This window comes from Canis lupus, chromosome 25 (assembly GCF_048164855.1).
Source record: "Canis lupus baileyi chromosome 25, mCanLup2.hap1, whole genome shotgun sequence".
In the NCBI taxonomy this organism is placed as follows: domain Eukaryota; kingdom Metazoa; phylum Chordata; class Mammalia; order Carnivora; family Canidae; genus Canis; species Canis lupus.
The window spans coordinates 8,133,430-8,153,972 of NC_132862.1; the positions used below are offsets into that span (position 1 = coordinate 8,133,430).

Here is a 20,543-nt window from a genome sequence, read left to right on the forward strand (position 1 = left end):
GTGGTATGGGGCCTAAGCTATCTCATGAATGGCAGTGTTGTTTTTCTAAATTCTAAGAATTAAGAGAGGAACAGTTTTGCTAGAAATCAAGAGTTCTGCTTTGGCTAGTAAGGGATGAGATAGATGCCCTCTAGACATACCAGATAGCATGTTTGTTTCCTCCTGGTCCAAGAGAAGCTCAAAACTCTTTACTCCTGCATGTATTCATTCAACAAAAATGTGTTGTCAGGCATGTAATAGGTGCTAGAGCTAACAGTGATCAAAGCAGATTGTTAACCTTAAAAATAAAACTGCCAGTTATTTTACCAGCAAAAATGGGTTTATTTGGAAAGGGCAGAGAATTACAATCCGGGACAGGCAAGCCAAGGCAAAACCATAGGCAAGTCCAAAAAACAAAAGAGAGGAACCTTATTTTATGGAGAAGAAGGAGGAAGTTGGGAGGGGTTGTTTTGAACAAAAGTCCATTGGAGAGAAGCAAGAGTTCTAGTGATGACAGTTTCTCATGTACTGAGTTACAGGGGTAATTTCTTATAAGATGCAAGGTACATCTTCTCATGTTGGAGCCTGTAATTCCTGATTCTTTCCTGTTGAGGATTCTTCTGTTGGGTCTATAATTGACAATTCTTTCCATAATTGATGTTGAGTGGTACCAGAACTCCTACCAGCCTCCCGTTCTAGCATCCCAAATCCACTTTAGTGAGGTTTCCCTTTATTAATTTTCACGGGATTAAATTCCAGCTTTCGCGGAGCTTATAGTGAGGGAGATAAACAATAAATAAGCAAATAAGTAAATATAATTCAGGTAGGGATAGATATTACAGAGGGAAAAAGCGTATTTAATTCATCCATCTACTCGGTAAGTACCTTCTTTTTTACAGGTGACTAGGCTGGGTATGGTTAGCCAGACTCTATCCTGGAAAGACACGAACGTAAAATCTGTTACATAGACAACACAAAAAGGGCCACAAAGAGATAAGCATTTATAAAGCACTAAGTTCAAGTAGAATGAGCACAGTCTCAAATGGAAGCATCTAATAAAAAAAGACTAATGAAAGGTGTGATATTTAAGCTGAGTTTCAAAGGAAAGATAAAGTTTAGATATACAGTAATGGCAGGGAGCTGCCTACCACAGGAACTAAAGGATAGAGGTAGAAATATAGGCTAGGGCCAAATCAAAGAAAGTCACAAAAGCCAAACTGAAAAAGAAACCATTTAGGGGTGCCTCGATCGGTTAAGTGTTTGACTCTTGATTTCTGCTCAGGTCATGATTTCAAAATTATGAGATGGAGCATCAAGGTGCTTGCTTAGCAGGCAGTCGGCTTGAGATTCTCTCTCTCCCTCTGCTCCTCCTCCCAGGCTCCCTGTCTCTCTCAAATAAAAACAAGGAAAGAGGAAAACAAATCTATTTGGTTGGAAATGGAGACTAGAGAGAAGCAAATTTATTTTTTTTTAAAGATTTTATTTATTTATTCACGAGAGACACACAGAGAGAGGCAGAGACATAAGCAGAGGGAGAAGCAGGCTCCCTGCGGGGAACCTGATACAGGAGTTGATCCCGGGGGTCACGACCTGAGCCAAAGTCTCAGACCTTCAACCACTGAGCCATCCAGGCACCCGAAAGAAGCAAATTTATTTAAGCCCATTTCAGGCAAAGTGAAATGCTGGATAAATAGGTTTTTGAAAAAAGAAAAAAAAATTTAATAGAATTTTGAAGAACATCCTAAAGACCAATTGTTTAGCAACCATTTGGGAAAGTCAACTCTTTATGCCCCCAGGAAACAAAACTCTTGAACTTTATTAAGTGATAATGGTCAAATAATTCTACCCCCCTCCCAACTTTTTTTTAAATTTATTCATGAGAGACAGAGAGAGAGAGGCAGAGACACAGGCAGAGAGAGAGAAGCAGGCTCCATGCAGGGAGCCTGATGTGGGACTCGATCCCAGGACTCCAAGATCACGCCCTGGGCCGAAGGCAGGCACCAAACCACTGAACCACCCAGGGATCCTCCACCCCACCCTGAAACTTCTAACAATCTACCTTGACTGCATTTCTGAAAATCCAAAGCTGACAACTGACTGATATTTGTGGTTATTTTTCTGTCTTCGGATAGGTTTGCTTTCAGTAGCTTTCAATATTCTTTGATCCCAACCCACAGTAAGAAATACATTTTACATCATAACTCAGAATATATGCATATGCATAAATCAAAATTAAAGTTTTATAGAATAGTACTTAGCATTACTATATATAGCATAGTGGTATCTCTTATTCTAGTTTGTTCTTCCGCACTAAAGAAAAAAAAGCTCATAGTTATCCTTTGAATTCATCTCTGTCCACCATTGGGCTCCATTCTGCAGTTTGAAAAACATTCTTTTAAAACATTGGCTTGGAAATGAAGCAAAATTGTAGCACTTCTGACCAACAAGCATGAGGCAGCACAGGCACTCAGGAACTGGGTTAGGGCACCATGTCCCATGCATTTTAGCCCAAAGCGTAACCGTACCAGCAAAACCCCAAGCACCTAGGGCCTCCATTGGAAGTCACTTCAGTTAGTAGAGATACTCGAGATTGGCCTTTGAAAAACTGGGAATTAGAAATCAGATGCTTCAAGGTCTCCCCCTTTTTCTTTTTCCTCATTTACTGTTCAAGATCTTATACAGAGATCAGAACAAGATTACAGCCCTCCCCTCAACACACACACAGACACCCTGAATTTTACAGGTTCTCTTAAGTATGTGTTGCAGTACAAACCACCAAAAAGTCCAAAGGACAGGCGATCCAGCTGCGAACGGTGCAACTTGCCAGCCAAAACCACCCATCCTGAGGGCTTCTGTAGCACATCGGACTGGGCAGGGGAGGGGGACTCACCTGGACGAAAAAGTGGTTTAAGACCTTTTGATTTTTATTGGTGGAAACCTGATAGAGAGAAACTTGCAGGGAGTCCCCTCCAACCCACCACTAAGAGTGCTCGCCTGACAAGCGTTGATGGGTGTTATTAGGGAACGAATGTGGAAGAAAGGTAAGTCCTTTCAGCTCCGAGTGCATGTCAAATGCCAAACCTGCCTTGGGGAAGTGCACAATCTCCTTGGGGAGACCAGACTACAAACAAACTGGAACAATTTTGAGTACAAGACAGCACAGGTTTTAAGAAGTCCAGCACCACATGGTCTAGAAAACAATTCCTGCAAAAAGACGGGGGGCCAGCCTGAGGGGCTCAGTGAATGAGCCTTGAGTGACGGTGAGGGGAAGTTGGGCTGTAAAGCAAGGAAGAGTATTGTTAGGTCTGCCCAGCAGGAGGGGTGGGGAACAGTGGGGTGCAGAGGGGAAATCGGGTCCTCCCTTGTCACTCCTGAACGCCTGTGCGGGCCCAGGGCACCCGTAGCCTCACGTGCCAAGGAAATAGACAGCTGTACAGATTTCCTCAGGAAAACATTGAAAGCAAAAATTGTGATCACACCCAACCCTTTCCTCTATGCCCTGCCCAATCTCTCCCACGTCCCCAAAAGGAAGAGAGCAGTAGGTCAAACTCGTTTGTTTATTCATTCATTCAACAAGCATTTCTCCTGAGGGGCCTTTGTTTCCAGCAAGGGACGGACTCGTGCCTTTTCCGCAGCACGAAGTATTCCGCAGCGAAGGGGCCCCCTAGTTGCCTGGCTCAGCAAGACCACATCACCACTGGAAGGGAGAGTCTCCCAGACCAGCATTCCAGGGGGGCCAGCGCCTTTGTAAATACAGGGGAAGAGAGGCGAGGAGGGCGAGAAGAGCTCTCAAGCTGGGTCGGGGGTGCTGGGATGAGTGAAGTGGGTCTGCAAAAGGAAACCTGGGGACCCCGTCCCCCTCCCCAAAAGAACCAGCTTCCCCACCCACCCCCACCCCCACCTCCACCCCCACCCCCACCCCCAGCCCAGGCCCCTTCGGGATCCCCTTCCAAGAGGTCTGGCTGGCAGGTCAGGATGTAGCATTTCCCCCCTGCTAGGGTTTTCCACGTTCATACAAAAAAAGGGTGGACGGAAATGGAGCTGCCAACGGACCCACTCAGGCTAGTCCTGAAGAGTGAAAGCGGGTCTACATGGAGAAGAAAGAACGAGAACAGAAACCGGCCATGGAGACGACGCTGTTGCGTTGGTCCAAGTTTGAGAGAGAAAAACCCCAAGCAAACCACAAAAATAACAGGCAGGGAAGGGTCGGGTGGGCGGGATGTGTCCCCAAAACGCCTTGGGGAGAAAGCAAAGACTGCTGGTAACTCGGAAGGAAGGGATGAAGGAAGGAGAAGCCTCCTTAAAGGCAGCCGCCTGCGCGGGGCACCCATCGGGGCTGAAAGGAGCGGGCCGGGGGGGGGGAGCGGGGCGGGGGGTCTCGGGGCTGACCCCGAGGCCCGGGAGAACGGGGTTAGGCTTTGCCCGGGGGCGGGGGGGGGCAGCGGGCGGGGCCGGCGGCCCCGAGGGCGGGGGGCGGGGGGCGGGGGGGCGGGGGAGCGGGGGGCCGGGGGCGGGGCCTGCGAGCCCGGGCGGGCCGGGGGCGGGGCCCAGGTGGTGTTGATACACAAAGACGAGGCACCCGGGCGGCCGCGGCCCCGCCCCCTGACGCGTCCTCCGGGGCGGCCGCTATAACCCGCGGGCTCGGCGGGCAGCGGCAGAGCCGCGCGTCGCCGCCGTCCCGGAGCGCTCGGCCCGCAGCAGCGCCCGCAGCCCGGCCACGCGTCCCGCACACTCACGCCTTTCCCTCGAGACGCCGGACGGTGGGGGCGGCCACTTGCCATTTCCCTTTTTTTTTTTTTTTTAATAAAAAAAAAAATTCTTTTTTTTTTTTTTTTTTTAAATTTTCCTGCCCTTTGTTGGTTTGGGTTTTTTTGTTAAACGATTTCTGTTCGGCGGAGGAGAAGCCGCTGAAGGCGTCTGCGTGACGTTTCCGGGATCGCAGGCGCGGGGACCACCGAGGTAACGTGCGCGGGGGCGTCCGTGCCCCGGGCGCGGGGCGCGGGGCGCGGGCGGGAGTGGGGGAGGGGCGTCCGGGAGGGGCCGCGACGGGAAGGCAGCTGCGGGGGTCACCTGCTCCCGGGACTGGCGGGTGACACGGGCCGGTGGGACCCGCCTCCGCCTCCGGCCCCGGCCCGTGCGGGGGTCGCCGCCCTCCTCGGGGCGGGGGAGGGGCGCGGCGCGGGGGTCTCGTGCTCGCCGCGAGCGGAGCCGCATCCTCCCGTGGGGGGGGAGGGGAGGGGAGGGGAGGGGAGGGGAACCAGCCCGGCCCCGCGGCTCCGCTGCGGCAAGTCTTGTGACTGATTTGCATTAATAAAAAAAAAAAAAAATGAGCTCGGAGGGGGCCTGGGATATGGGGGCAGCCGAGGAGGAGGGTTGGGGCTTCTGGAATAGAGAGGCCACGGCGGGGAAAGACGGGCCAGGAACATTTGATAATCGGCGATCGATATTGCATCAGTTTCTTTTCCGGGCATAGGAGGGGCCGGCCGGGCGAAGCGCTCGCGAGCCAAATGCCTGTAGACGGGTGTGCTCGAGGGCACGGGCGTGCGCGTGTAAACAAACCCTGGGCGCCGGGGAACGGGTGCTCTCCCTCTCCCCTTGTCGGGAGGGGACCCGTGTCAGCCCTTGCTGCCCCTTGTGAGTCCGCTGTCTGCCGCAGAGGCATTTATTTCCCCATGTGGGGACTCCGGGCACGAAAAAGACGGATGACGCGCGTCGCCCGTTGCAAAAGAAACGAGGAGCTGTAGCGCTTGGGCTGCACGCACAGCTCGCCAGCCGGCGCCCGGGTGCGAAGGGTGCGCTGCACGCCCGTGCACGACCCGCGAGGCTGGAGGGAAAGCCTCCAGGGCCCCCCGTGCACCCCGGCCCGCGGGCTGGGGGGGACGGGGAGCGTGCCAGGCTCAAAGCCGCCGGAGAGGGGCCCCGGGGTCTGGAGGGCGCGGGCCTCTGCGGGCGCAGCGCCGCGGCGGGACCATCTTTGTTCTCCGCGGCTCCGCTGTCTGTACTTTTCCGCCCCTCGGCGCGCCCCCGCCCCTCGCGCTCGGCTGGTACTTTTCCACTCGCCTGGCCGGGGATGAATCAGCCGCGCTGCGCCTCCCGGCGGCGTCACGTGACCGCGGCGGGCGGGCGGGCGGCGGGCGGCGGGCGGGCGCGCGCTGCAGTCCTGACGCGCCGCCTCTACCTTCCTCGCAGGCAGCCGCGCGGGCCGGTGCACCGCCAAGGACAAAAGCCGCCCAGCGTCCAGCGCTGCGCCCTGTGCCTCCCGGGAGCAGCATGAAGAAGGCCGAGATGGGAAGGTTCAACATTTCCCCGGATGAGGACAGCAGCAGCTACAGTTCCAACAGCGACTTCAACTACTCCTACCCCACCAAGCAAGCCGCTCTGAAAAGGTGGGAGAAGTTGTGTGCTCTCCTCCTTTTCTTCCCCTTTTTTTTTTTTTTTTTAATTTTTTAGTTTTTTATTATTGTTTTTTTTAACGGCTTGCAATCAGGGGCCCTTTACCTAGGACTCTGCTTCTGCTGTTGCAATGCACAGCTCCCTCCCCAGCATCTGGAGAGAGTGTGTGCAATCTCAAAAAAAAAAAAAAGAGTATCCGATTGTCGCAGTGACAGTCTCTGGGGTGAAAGCCGACTCCTGCTTGACACTTGGGCATTTCGGGGAAGGTGTGTGACAGCTAGCTCTTTGCGTTCCCGCGATCCGTGGTATATTGCAAAACGACTGAGAATTGCTTTTTTTTTTTTTTTCACCCTTCACCCCCCACCCTCCTGTTCACAGCCATTATGCAGACGTAGATCCCGAAAACCAGAACTTTTTACTTGAATCCAACGTGGGGAAGAAGAAGTATGAAACAGACTTTGTAAGTTGGAAATAATCATTTTGTGTGTCTGTGGCTTTATGGAGTTAAAAAAAAAAAAAAAAAAGAATAGTTTGACTTTTAGATTTCAATCTAACTTGCCCAAAGCTGGTTTTCTCCATTTAATTATTGTTATATGTTTGGTTATCGTTTTCCCTCTATGTAGCATCCAGGTACTACTTCCTTTGGAATGTCAGTATTTAATCTGAGCAATGCGATTGTGGGCAGTGGAATCCTTGGGCTTTCTTATGCCATGGCTAATACTGGAATTGCTCTTTTTATGTAAGTATGTGTAAGTAGTGAGTCTGCCATGCAGGGCAGTTGATCTGATGATAAAACGTGAAACTTTTGGCTCCAGAGACAGAATTTACAGTTGAAATAGTTGACTTAAAAAAAGATCCTTTGTGTGAAATTTACAATGAGAAACCCGGAAACCTTAACTCTGATATGTAAACTGCATGATAACCAAGAAAGCCAATTAAGAAGAGGTGTTAGGACCACAGTGAAAACTGATCATTAAACCAAAATCAGTGGGAATAGTTAAGAGTTGTAACGGGTTGGATATTTGAAAAGAACCGTGGATGATAAATCCAGGGTAGTTAGAAGTTTTGTTCTGGCCAAATAGGAAACAAAATTAATTAGGATGGTACCTCCAAGTCCATTTATAAATTGGCATAGTCTCCCCCCAAAACCTTTGTATAAGGCAAAAAGACTTTTTAGATTATATGGGGTGTGGTGGTGTTTGCTTAACCTGGAACGTGTTCGTTCTAAGAAAAGTGAGTCATGATTTTCTGGACACTGAAAAGAAACCCATATGTTGGGGTAGGTTTTTTTTTTGTTTGTTTTCGCTTTTTGTTTTTTAATATTTATTTCTTCCAGGTCTGTGTGATTGCCACATGTCATAGCAATAAAATAACTATTTTAATAGTACCTGTTTTTAAATGTTCTTTCTCTAGTTACCCAGTTAAAATGATTTATTCCTGTGCTTCCTAGCATAAATGCCTAGGATAGGACTTTGGATCTATAGAGGACTTGAGAGCAGTGCTGCTTAACTGTTGTGAGGTTACTGATTCTCAGATAATATAATCAGAAAAACTGGACCCTATTTCCAGAGGAGGGAATAGTACAAGACAAAAGTACGTGTAAACTTGAACGTACATTTTCAATGAAGTTTGTATCGTAGTTGTTGAGGTTAGGTACCTCTGGGCTCCTGGTAAGGCAATTTCTGTGGAGGATAGTATGATTTGTTGCACAAATGAAGAAACCATGCCTTACAGGGAGCAGGGACTTGTCCCATTGTGACAGATGTGTTTTTAGTTAGCTGACTGGTGCCATCTACTCAAGTTATTTTCTCCAGCAGAATAGAATGTTCACGAAAAGAAAAGCGGACCTTTGCAGCAAAGTTGTGCTTTGTGGTGAATATCTGTACTGAAGTTGAGCCTGACTTTGAGCATGGGAAGCTAGGATCCCAGCAACTTGCTTCATTAGCATGAGGCTCCCTGACCTCTCTTACTAAGGTGTGAAGGACCAGGAATTTACATGGAAGGGACTCTAAGAGTGTTTTAAAGTTTTTACTGGAGAACTCGAATGACCTTATTGTTAAAATATTCGAAATCCTTCCTGACTCTTACTATGAAAACTGGAGACCAACTTTAAATGCCGCCAGCGTGGTTCTATTTAACATGAGATAAGATGGCACCTGTTTCATAAGTAAAAACAAAATTCTGATGTTACCTTTGCACTTCTGAAATTACACTGTAATAGGATCTATGTGCTCGAGCAACTCTTTTAATAAATGGTTAAATAACATTGAGAGTGTGAAAGTGAGTTTTTAATCTCCTCAGTATTTTACAAGGTACGTTTAGAGGATGTAGAGGTGTAAGAGGTAAATGGGCCAAAACCCATGTGGCTGCCACGGCATGGTTAAACAACTCTAGGCAGACGCAGACCTGAGGTTGAAAGCGACCTCAAAGGTTTTATAAAGTCCTTTGGTCCCTCATTGTAGTTAGGGCTGAGTTTGTCAGCATACTTTGAACATTGTTTTTGATTAAACTAACAACTTTGTTCAGTGAGAGGTGAGGCCGGAGGTGTCATTTTTCCACCTCAGACTAGGCCCCATAAAGCTTTTGGCATTAGACTGGCAATTCAGTGCCACTACCTAGGTTTTAACTAACAGACATCAGTTTCTTTGCTAGACCTTAATATGGTACCGGATTCAGTATTCCTGTACAGAATCAAAGTAACCATCTTGTTTACAGAGTTTTCTACGTGTTTCCCTGATTTGGAGGAGAGGGGGGTTGTTTTATTTTTAATAGATATTTTCCTTGGCTTGCCCAGGAGGGGAGGAAAGTGAATCTGGAGTGAGGGAGAACTTGTATCCTTAAAGGAAAACTAAGTGATGTTAGGGAACCTCTAGTTCCTCCCTTTTTTTTTTTTTTCTTTAGATTTTATTTTTATTTTTTATTTTCCCTGATCCACCCGATTGAGCAAAGAGCTAGCTAGCCCCGTCAGACTGATGGGCTGGGCTCCTTGTTCTAGCACAGGCATTGTTTAATGTTGTCATAATACCAGGCCTGTATTCCACACCATGGCATGCAATAATACAGCATATCTTCACAGCGATTACTTCTGACTTGTGCCCAGTTATTTGTAAAGCTGTGCCTGACACTTGAAATGTTAGTATCGATGTCCCTTTCTAGTCCCATTCCTCTTATGTAGTCCAGGTGGTCTCAAGGTCTTTCCTGAATCTGTCTCACTTTGGATTTCACAAGTGCCTTGTGGGCTGTATTTACTGGCAGACCTACCCATCATTTAAAAAAATAAATAAATAAACTAAAATGCAGAGAAGTGGCAAGAGTACAGTTAAATATTATGGCGCCAGAACCAAATTATAAGTCTTATAACTCCACCACCTTAAACTTAAGCTTTCCTGGGTCTTCCGACACCTTTGGTGCAGTTGGTAAAGCCCTGCTCTCCACCAATACTGTAGAACACCTGAGAAGCGATGCGAGTTTTTAGTACCAGATTCATAGATGTTGACACTCTAGCCAGGATTGTAAACACCAGGTCTTAGGGGCTTTCTATCTAGCACAGAAATATTAGGACACGTTCCATATTCAGTGTTTCAGTAACAAGCAAAAGATTGTCTTTAAATATAGCTGTGCTTATTTATAACTCTGTGCCTTTTCCTTCTCTCACCAGAATTCTCTTGACGTTTGTGTCAATATTTTCCCTGTATTCTGTTCATCTCCTTTTGAAAACTGCCAACGAAGGAGGTATGGTTAGCGTTCTTGCTATTTCTAAAGCAATTAACGCCTGTCAGGATTTTCCTCCTTTGCTTCATGCGTCTGTGTTCTTCGTATTTTAGGGTCTTTATTATATGAACAGTTGGGGCATAAAGCATTTGGATTAGTTGGAAAGCTTGCAGCCTCTGGATCAATTACCATGCAGAACATTGGAGGTAAGAATTTTTTAAAAGGTGATTTGGGTAGACTTTTTGCTCTTTGTGTAGCACAGAGTGGTGACACGTTACTTTTGGTGTCACATGCCACATTTTGCACTTGTAATGGTATAATTTTGTTTTCCTCCAGCTATGTCAAGCTACCTCTTCATAGTGAAATATGAGTTACCTTTGGTGATCCAGGCATTAATGAACATTGAAGATACAACTGGGTAGGTGCTAAGTAAGGTTACTCATAAGAAAAATTACAGTCTAAAATGGTTAGATACATTTTCTCAAAGGTGGATACAAAATAATTATTAATGAGTTATTTTTCCTAATGTTCCTGTTGAAATTGACCAAGAAGTCCCTCATGGACTGATTTGAACTCTTAAGAATGAAAGCCCAAAGATTGAAGCTCACGCTCTAATTTTGGATAATATCTTTAACCTGTGTGTGAAAGCAGGTTTTTCTAGAACTGAACTTTATATTTATTCCCTGAGAAATTGTAGCTGAATAACTCACAAAGTCCAACCTAAGTCAGGTTGAAGCTTTGAATTACATTACAAATCAGTCCTATCTGATTTTTTTTTTTTTTTTAATGAATTTGTGTTCTTAAAACTTAATCTGTTCAAATGCATAAGACCAGAAAACATATGGCGGTGCTGTAGAAACCTTATCCTTGTAACACAGCTATTCCTCCCAGCGGACTAACAGGTTTTTATCTAAAGTAAACATGGGGAAGAATAATTTACTTCCCCACCTATTGAAGCTCATTATCTCAAAATAGAGAAGTGTGGTTATCTCTTTTGGCTTAGAAATTGAATAAGCTGTTCTTTAAACGTGAGTTTTCTGTGGGGTCTTTGTTGCTGAAGTAAGTAAGTGGAGTGGAATTCACAGGGCATTAGAATTTGAAAATAGTGACTTAAGAGAGGGTATGGTTGATTACCTGGAAAGGAAAAGATATTGCTAGAACTCTTAAAGGAGACCTGGGTAATAATTTCTCTAAGTTCGGGAAGGGACCTTTTGACTGTTTTTGGAGTCAAGGTGGGTCAAGGTGTCACAACATACTCCTGACAGTCTGGAATAAATCCTGGTTGGGGGCGGGGAGTTTTGTTATGTGTCTTTGCCTATGTATTTTACCTAAGTATAAAAAAATTTTCTTGCTGTGGAGTTGAATAATTACATTTGCTAATAGATGTCTAAAAGGAACTTGCTTTGAATTTCCTTGTTTCTAGCATTAAAAATTGCAAGCTAAAGCTATGACCGAGTTGGTGTACAATTTTTCTAAAAATGCTTAAAGATAAGATTACTGCCTTAACAATGCTGCTTTGTACACTACATTAGTATCAAGCCTTTAAGAAGCATTTTATGTTATGAATCAGCTGGGCAGCCTTCCCAGGGCAAACAGTGAGACAAAAGTTATACTGTTCATACCCCATTTCTAACCTGAGTAAATATTCAGCTAGCACACACAGAAATTTATTCCTATGTATAGGTTTTTTGTGAATAAGCAGTGCTTTTTTCCAAACCTGTCTTAATTTTTGTGTTTATTTTTATAGTATATCTATGAAATGAGTCCAGTAAGAAGAAGTGCATAGTATTCTGGGGGTTCTCATGATTGGTTTTGACCTTGTTTCTCTCTCTTTTTTTTTTTTTTTTTTAATTCAGATTGTGGTATCTGAATGGTGATTATTTGGTTTTGCTGGTGTCACTGGTGCTCATTCTTCCTTTGTCACTGCTGAGAAATTTAGGTGAGTAAACCCATCTCTAAAGGGAATTCTCACTAGCTATATGTCCTCTTAATAGAAATTGAAAGCTAAAAAGCCCCAAGAATGTAACTTTGGGAGCTGCCGCATTACACGCCTAGGCCTTTCAAAATCCCAGCATGAAGGCTTCCAGGCGGGGCTGGGATATTTTGTTGATATTGGAGGATATCTTTGCTTTTAAATGATGATACGAAATTAAAGTCCCTTTTATTTTATTAGCAAGTGTTTTTAAGTAATTCTATACGTTAGTGTGTAAGAATTAGAAATTTGGTGTTGGGTTCATACTAAAGTCTTCCAAGCAGACTTGGGTTGCTTGGTTGAGAAGATATATTTGCCTGAAGTCTGTTGTATTGAAGTAATAATTTCTGCCACCCCTTACAGGATATTTGGGATATACCAGTGGCCTTTCCTTACTGTGTATGATGTTCTTCCTAATTGTGGTAGGTATAACTTTTCTTTAAAGCTAGAGATTTGTTTATAAGCCCAGTCATGTTACCCAGTTTAACAAACGCAAAATAATATGTTGGCAGGTGATTTGCAAGAAATTCCAGATTCCTTGTCCTGTGGAAGTTGGTTTGATAATTAATGAAACAATAAACAGTACCTTAACACATCCAACACCTTTGGCATCTGACATGATGTTTAATGTGACTGATGATGATTCTTGCAGACCACGTTATTTTATCTTCAACTCACAGGTAACTAAATATAAATTTTTTCTTTAGTTTTTGTTTTTAAGATTTTACTTATTCTACAGAGTGCAAACACAACCGGGGCAGGGGGGAGCAGCTCAGCTCCCCACTGAGCAGGGACCCCCCCCCCCCCCCCCCCGATGCAGGACTTGATCCCAGAACCCTGGGAGCATAACTCAAGCCAAAGGCAGAAGCTTGCCTGACCCCTAATTTTTATCTTCTTAAGAGAAGATTTTAGGGAAAAACAGAAGGGAAACTATCCACTGGAAATTTGAAAATAACTTCCATGGTAAGGGGAGGAGGGGTAAAAGCTACTCTTCAGAAAACATGAGTAGTTAATTATTGAGTTCTTGAAGACTGAGAAGAAAGCATTAGTTTGTATCTTAAAATGGATGGAGAAATGAAGTAATCCTGTGATGTTAGTAATTGACACTTTCTGAAGTTAGGATGTTGATCACAGTGAACAGATTGGAAGAAGGGAATCTAATTATGCCAGGGAAAGTTGTAGTTTTGATTCTAAAATTGGTTACTATAAAATACAAACTATAGAACTGGGATGACCCAAGTGTGTGACGTGAGGATTTTAAGTAAATGTTTTCATTTTTTGCAGACTGTCTATGCCGTGCCAATTTTGACCTTTTCATTTGTCTGTCATCCTGCTATCCTTCCCATTTACGAAGAACTCAAAGGGTGAGTGCCTTACATGTTTTTTATAAAAATTTATTGGGAAAGTTAGACAAATACCAGGTTATTGCTGTAACTACTGCTCAAATACATACTCGTATTTTTCTTTGAATTTATGTAGCCGCAGCCGTAGAAGAATGATGAATGTGTCCAAGATTTCATTTTTCGCTATGTTTCTCATGTACCTGCTTGCTGCCCTCTTTGGATACCTGACATTTTATGGTAAATAATGTCTAGCTTTCAGAAAACACTTGGTGAAATGAAACTGATTTTTTTTTATGTGTATAATTTACCACTTAAAATTCTATCTATTTTGGTGTATTTCCTGTTTGGGATCAGAAACTGATTTTTTAGAGCTTAGAATTTCCTATAATCTCTCTAATGAGTAATTTCTTGAACTCCGGTTCATATCATTAGTCATTTGATGGCTTTTTACATGATGTATTTGCATCTGAGTTCATACTGCCTACCACCTTCAAACTCTACAACACAAACTGTAAGCCAGACCGTGGGATTTAGCTATTTAGCTCCTGTTGGTTTTGATGGGGGTCATGTGGCTAAATCTCTACTTGGTATTTAGAAAAATTTTCCTTCAATGTTATTTTAATTGCATTAACCCTAATTCCAAATTAATCTTATTAGCCTCTTAGTTTATAGCCGTTCTGTGAGTAGCTCATAACTTTGGTGCACATTTGCTCTAAGTTAGATTTCCCACCTAATGTCTAGAGGAAACCACTCACTTGAAGTTTTTTCTTTTTTTTTTTTGTCTTTCCCCATAGAACACGTTGAGTCTGAATTGCTTCATACCTACTCTACTATCATGGGAACTGATATTCTTCTTCTCATTGTTCGTTTGGCTGTCCTGATGGCTGTGACTCTGACCGTACCAGTAGTCATTTTCCCAGTAAGTAATCACTAGTTCTTCTCACTAGGAACGAGTTTTTAAACAGGTGAAGACTTGTGAGATTTTCCTCTTCTGTGAGAAGGGAAACACTGCTAGAGCAATACCAAGTTGGTGGTTTTGAAGGGATTTTTTTAAATACTTGGTAGATTTTCAAAACCTCCTGGGTAATTTTTTCCATAATTGGAGATCTAAAATGATCTTCCAATGTTAAGGAAACAGTAGTAGAGGAAGGGGCACAATCTTAAGCATTGAGAAAGCTGCTTTGCTTTCCCCTGTTTTTTGTTTTTTGTTTTTCTTAAGATATTGCCCTTTATTTGGGGAATTTTTTTCCCCCCACTAATGTAAAGCTGGAATTTCAATTTCTCTATTCGTTTGTTTTTGCAGATCCGGAGTTCCATTACTCACCTGTTGTGTGCAACAAAAGATTTCAGTTGGTGGCGTCATAGTCTCATTACTGTGTCTATCTTGGCATTTACCAATTTGCTGGTCATCTTTGTCCCCACAATTAGAGATATCTTTGGTTTCATCGGTAAGTTTTAGAAGGTGTCAAAAGTTCTTTCACATACCAGGGATTTTAAAGTTTTAAAAGGAATGACCAGTGATTTCTCAAAATGGCCTGTGTCTTTTTCCAGGGGCGTCTGCAGCTGCTATGTTGATTTTTATTCTGCCTTCGGCCTTCTATATCAAGTTAGTGAAGAAAGAGCCTATGAAATCTGTCCAGAAGATTGGGGTGAGTGGGATATTCTGCTCTACAGGCACAGTAGCAATCTTCCAAACTAGAATTTCCTCTCCTGATTTTAATTTTAGTTCCTTAGCTACCTTTTGTTAGAGTTCTGCTTCTCCTTAGCGTCTAGTGAATATTTCTAGAATGGAGTGCTTCTCAGGTAGAAGGTTGGGGCAGGGGAGGTGAAAGGGAGTTGGCCTTTGAATACAGGCCTAAGTTAATCGCAGGAAAGCTGTTGAGATTTTTTTAGCGATAGGAACCAGAGATAAAGAGTACATGGAAGGTGTGGAGATACTGACTCAACTTTCCACATTAGTTTAACCCATGTATGTGGGGCTGTCTGTCCGTTGCGACAGACGCTTAAATGGGCCTCAGTGTATAAAGGAAGAAACTGAACTGTCTTCAGAGCAAAGCTCTGGGGGGGCTGTCACTATAAAGTCCTAAAATGTTGCTTTAAAGCATAATAACTGACTTTACAAAGAATATGTACATTAAGTACAGAAGATCGGGGTGGTGAAGTTATTTAGGAAAAAGACTGACTTTTAGTCCTTAGCCTGCTCCATATATAGATTTAGTCTGATTAGAGTATTAGAATTGTTTATAAACAACCATCATCTGTTTCCTTTATTTAGCAAAGAGAATTATTTATCCTTGCAAGAGAAAACCTTTTGTAAGACACTCGACATAATTTCAGTGATCACAAGCCCATTTTTAAAAGTAGAAAGGAATGTTTAGCAGTTATATTTTCTTGTTTGCTGATCAATTTCTCTTGTGCTCACCACAGGCTATGCTCTTCCTGTTAAGCGGCATAGTGGTGATGACCGGCAGCATGGCCTTGATTGTTCTGGATTGGGTACACAATGCCCATGGAGGTGGCCACTAACTGGCACCACGAAAACTCCAATAGCCCACTTGATGCCAGTGTTGAGTCAACTCTCAACTTACTATGAAATTTCACCTAATGTTTTCAGTTTCACTTCCTTTTGAAGTGCAGATTCCTCGCTGGTTCTTCTGAGTGCAGAATAAGTGAACTTTTTTTTTTTCTTTCTAAAGAAACTATTCTGTATGATAGAAATGGATATTAACAACAAAACCACGAGTCTCGGGTTAATGGAAGTGACAATTTTATTCCATTCCAGAGAATGGACGAACTCTTAACTTTTATCAAGCCACATGTTTGGCTATGTCATTGTTTAACTTGGATATTTTATGATTTTACTTGAATGTGCCTAATGGAACCATTCGATGTGAGAAACAATTCTTATTAATTTACAGCAAAGTATTGAAATAACCATTGAGAAAAACACTATTATTTTTTTGTACCAAAAATATTTTAAGACCTCAGAAGCACTATTTTACTTTTAGAAAAATTGCTTTTTTTTTTCCTGAACTTTATCCAAAAATGATTGTCCACAAATTCCATAAAAGAAATTCATTGGTATTTAAAAGTAAATATTAATATTGTGACATGATTTGCCTTTTTGTAGGCATGATAAGCCAAATACTTTTTTTAAACCCAAAAAAATTTTTAGAGAAAATGATGTAATGAAAAATAGTACCATGAATAGGAACGTAGTTTTTTCCATTCAGACTTCACCATTAAAGACTAATTGATTGATGATTGCTATACCAAATCAGATGAACTCGTTCATCACTTTACTTCTCTGGCCCCAAATAATTTGCTTCATTCAGACTGAAATATTTATGGCTTCAATCTATTAGAATGAAAGATACATAATGCAGATACTTCTATGGAGAGTAAAATAACTAATTTTGAGGTACCAAATAGTGCAATTGGGTAAAACAGGGTTTATTCAGTTGCATCTGTCTCCAGAGTTGAGTTGACAGCTCTGGGTTTTTTGGGCCAGCCCTTTTTTTGACATTGCTTCCAGCAGTGGAAAATGGGCATTTGATGGCTATAGGCCAAAACTGTTCTATCCAGAGAGTACAACTTTTTGAAATGCTCATCTGCTACTGGAAGTGTGAATTACTTGATAATGTATGGCTTAGTCGTGTTCATGTTTTGTCTACAGTAGAGGTCTAATTCACAGGTTACACCGATATTTGGTATAAGTTCTCTATATAGGCCACTGGGTTTCTCATGCAGTAAGTTTCGAAAACTCATTTGCACTGGATCGTCATCTCATTCTTGTACAACACAGAATTCTTTGTTTACATCCAACAAGTGGTTAGCTAGGGAAAACAGTGCAACCTGAGTGTAAGTAGTTGGTCCAACTGCATGATCACCCTTCCATTTCATTGCCAGTTAGAAGTGAAAAAATTACTTGGCTTTAAGAGCACATTTATTGTACGTTACGGTGTATGGTGAATATATTAAATAATGTGGTACTTTGCTCATCAGGCATAATGTCTAAAATCTAATATACATAATTCCATTAGTGGTTGAGGGAAGCAAATAATGGAATCATCAGTTGGTCCTCTGGCTCTAAGTTTTTCTCTTAAAACTAAGCATTTTTAGTTTTAGGCAAGGGCCAGAAATGTGGCAGACATGGTTTTTGTTACACATTCTTGTATTATATGTGACTAAATTACAGACAAGATAATGTCTGTGAAGACCCTTGTGGAACTGGAAGACGTCTTGTAGTGCTACATTGGGTGAAACCAATGGTCCGTTTGTGTTTCTGCAAAAATAAAAAGTAATTGGGGACCATCGAGAAGGGCAGTGAGAAGATGGATTCTATGGCACTGCTTTCATTTAATTGGGCTTCAGCACTCCCTTCAAATCCAGAACCTCACCTCTAGTTCAGACCAAGAATTGGCACTTCGCTTGAGTTCCCGGAAGAATTCCTGATTGCACATCTGAGACCTGCCAGAGAATACCAAGGAGAGTTGTTTTCTACAGTTTACATCCTTTTGTGTGGGAGAAACTACCGTGGCAACCAGGAAGGAATGGGAAAAAAAGCATTTTCTTCTCATAGCAAATTGATTTGGGAAGACTCCTTCAATCCTCTTTTGGCTGTTTGAGATTCAAAATGAACTGCCTAGGGTAAATTCCATTGCATGATTTTCTTGGAGCTATCTTGTCTGCCTTGAGGTTCCTAAAACAGTGAATTCCCATTAATGAGCAGTCTTCAGTATTAAAACCACTGTCTCGTCACCTCATTTTGCATTACTGTCTTCCGTGGATGTTTCAGTTATAACTGTAATGTTATTTATAGAACAGCATTAATCCATTAAAGCTAACCTATTTTTCAATATTTATGATAATCTGTACATACATTGTCTGTCCATATGTATTTGTAATATATGATGTATATAATGTCAGGTTTGGGTCTTGGGTTCAAGTGTATATATTCCTGTAAGTTTCTTAACTGCATTTTGATGAATTCACATGTATCTATAAGAATTGTCCCCAAAGTACCTGTACAGAGATTTCAATATAAACAAATTGACTAATTATGTAAACACTAAAAATTTAAAATATTGCCTAAATTGCATTTGCAATAAACAGACTGAATGAACATCACTTTTTTCATGAAAACTTGGTGCAAATTCAGATCTCTTATTTAAATTTTAAATAAGGTCTAATTTTCAAAATGCAGTAGTTTCAAAATGTGATCTAAGGTAACGGAATCAAATGTGATCTAGTGTAATGAAAGATCTTTGAGAACCTGGGTGTGTTAGCTTTCTGTATATAGTGTAAATACCCCCACTCTGCTGTTGGAGGCCAACAGTTCCACTAGGACTTGTTGGCAAAGAGTGCTACACCGTTTCAATGAAACAATGTATGTTTGTTTTAACTGAACTAAAATAAATACATGCTTAATCCTGAGTAGCAGTGTTTTCTTTGAGGTAATGGGATAAGCAGTGTCTGATGGGTTTTGCATCGGTGCTGAGTAGGTCCCATGTAATGATAATGAGGTGCTGAGTAGGTCCCGTAAAATAAGGAAGAGGAGAATGGTCAGGGAAAGTTTGTTTTTGGTTTCTACAAAGTGAGGAGGTACCTCAAAGACCCAGGGTTGGGCCTGCTATAGGTAGGCCACTAGTGCATCAGCATCATCTGAGAGCTTTCTGGAGCATGTGCCTACCCAGGTACTGCTGAGGAGCATGTGAAAGTAAAGAGTGGTGAAAAAACTAGGAAGAGGTCAAGAATTAAGCTTCTGTGCACCAATCCAGGAAGGGAGAGGAAGCGCGCTGGCTGCAGAGGAATGTGCAGGCAAGCTGAGACTAGATGTGAGGGGAGTTGCTAAAATACACCAGGTAGTTCAGGTATGGTCTGCTGGGAGCCTGGAAAACCTAGGGCGTGTACAGTGAAATACCCACGACAAAAAGCAAGATGCCTCAGAGCAGCAGGCGTGCTTGGGAGTGGTTGCAAAGGCAGGGGAAGTTTTCTGCAAGAAAATAATCCCGTCGTGATAGTCAAGTGGGAAGGGGTTATGTGTGGTGAGAAAGTACAGCAGAATTTGCAACACGTCTGAATTGGACAAAAAGCCTGGAGGAGTTAGCAGTTACTTGTCTGAGAAGTTTTAATTGAATGCTTACTGCATACAATTAACATGCCCATGGGAAAGAGGGTGGGGTTATGTGTCAGACTCCACAGTTTTAACAGAATTCATACACTTGCAATGAGCCATTCTAGAAAAATGATACCGAAATGAAGCACAATGCCAATTTATTAATCCCAAATAAATATATTTGGTGGGTAGGTCTACTCAAGGGACGAAAATACAGCTCTGCAACCAGGGAGTCAGCTATTCCCAAAAGACGTTTCCAGTAAACCTGAGGAATATTCTAGGAATGTTTCTAACTAGAGAACCAGAGTAGACCTGACTTGGAAATACTCTTTCTTGGACAACTGGCTTAGTTAAGTTTCTGGTAACAGTAAAGAAAATCATTTAAATTAGCGTAAGCAAAAATGGTGGCAGAGGAAAAGAACTTAGAGGACCAGGTACCTCAGAGAATTAAAAGATAGGCTTCCCAAAGGTCAAATGCTAGATTTGTTCGAGAGACCTTAATGACAGACACCTTCGAGAGCTCACTGTAGAGCTCTGCAGTTAGATTCTGAGCAATTTCTTCAGCCAACTTCTCAAGATAAGCATTGGCCAATAATGAGTCCTGGTCTCTAATACAGGCAGGTGGGCAGGGTGACACAACACAAACATAGCTACTAGGACCCAACCCTGGTGGGGAGAATAGTTCTCAGAGGAGGAGTGACAGGATCATGGGCTGGAAATAGGGTCACCAACTGTTACAGCTTTAGCACTGGAAGTATTGCATCCTGGGGGACCCCTCAGTCCATGCAAACTGGGATGGTTGGTCACTCTTGTTAGGAAGGCACGCAGCAAAGTGATCAAACAACCTCATGATACCGATCAACTCATTCTCCCTGGATTTCCTTTTTCTAGACTTCTAGGTAGAACCACTGTCTTTTATGACTTTGCCCAAAGTCCATGGATTATACCTTCCTTAAATCACATTTTTTTTCCTGATTTCTCCCACACGAATAGTAAGCTTTATAAGAGCAGACATCTTTTTATTAAT

At 42.9% G+C, this 20,543-nt stretch overlaps 1 protein-coding gene across 2 annotated transcripts; it reads left to right on the forward strand.

Annotated features, from left to right (window-relative positions):
• The first annotated feature begins 4,631 nt into the window (after positions 1-4,631).
• Positions 4,632-18,834, forward strand: SLC38A2 (solute carrier family 38 member 2). 2 transcript variants are annotated; one of them, XM_072798221.1, is made up of 16 exons: positions 4,632-4,938; positions 6,169-6,365; positions 6,751-6,832; positions 6,996-7,111; positions 10,031-10,104; positions 10,197-10,289; positions 10,420-10,501; positions 11,940-12,022; positions 12,419-12,477; positions 12,568-12,735; positions 13,340-13,419; positions 13,535-13,635; positions 14,193-14,317; positions 14,702-14,846; positions 14,950-15,047; positions 15,826-18,834. In XM_072798221.1, exons 2-16 carry the CDS (start codon positions 6,250-6,252, stop codon positions 15,922-15,924), a joined length of 1,521 nt encoding a protein of 506 aa, XP_072654322.1. In that variant the 5' UTR covers positions 4,632-4,938; positions 6,169-6,249; the 3' UTR covers positions 15,925-18,834. The 2 variants fall into 2 exon arrangements, with proteins under 2 accessions (XP_072654322.1, XP_072654323.1); XM_072798222.1 differs by lacking the exon at positions 6,996-7,111 and having other exon boundaries at positions 4,633-4,938.
• Positions 18,835-20,543: the final 1,709 nt, after the last annotated feature.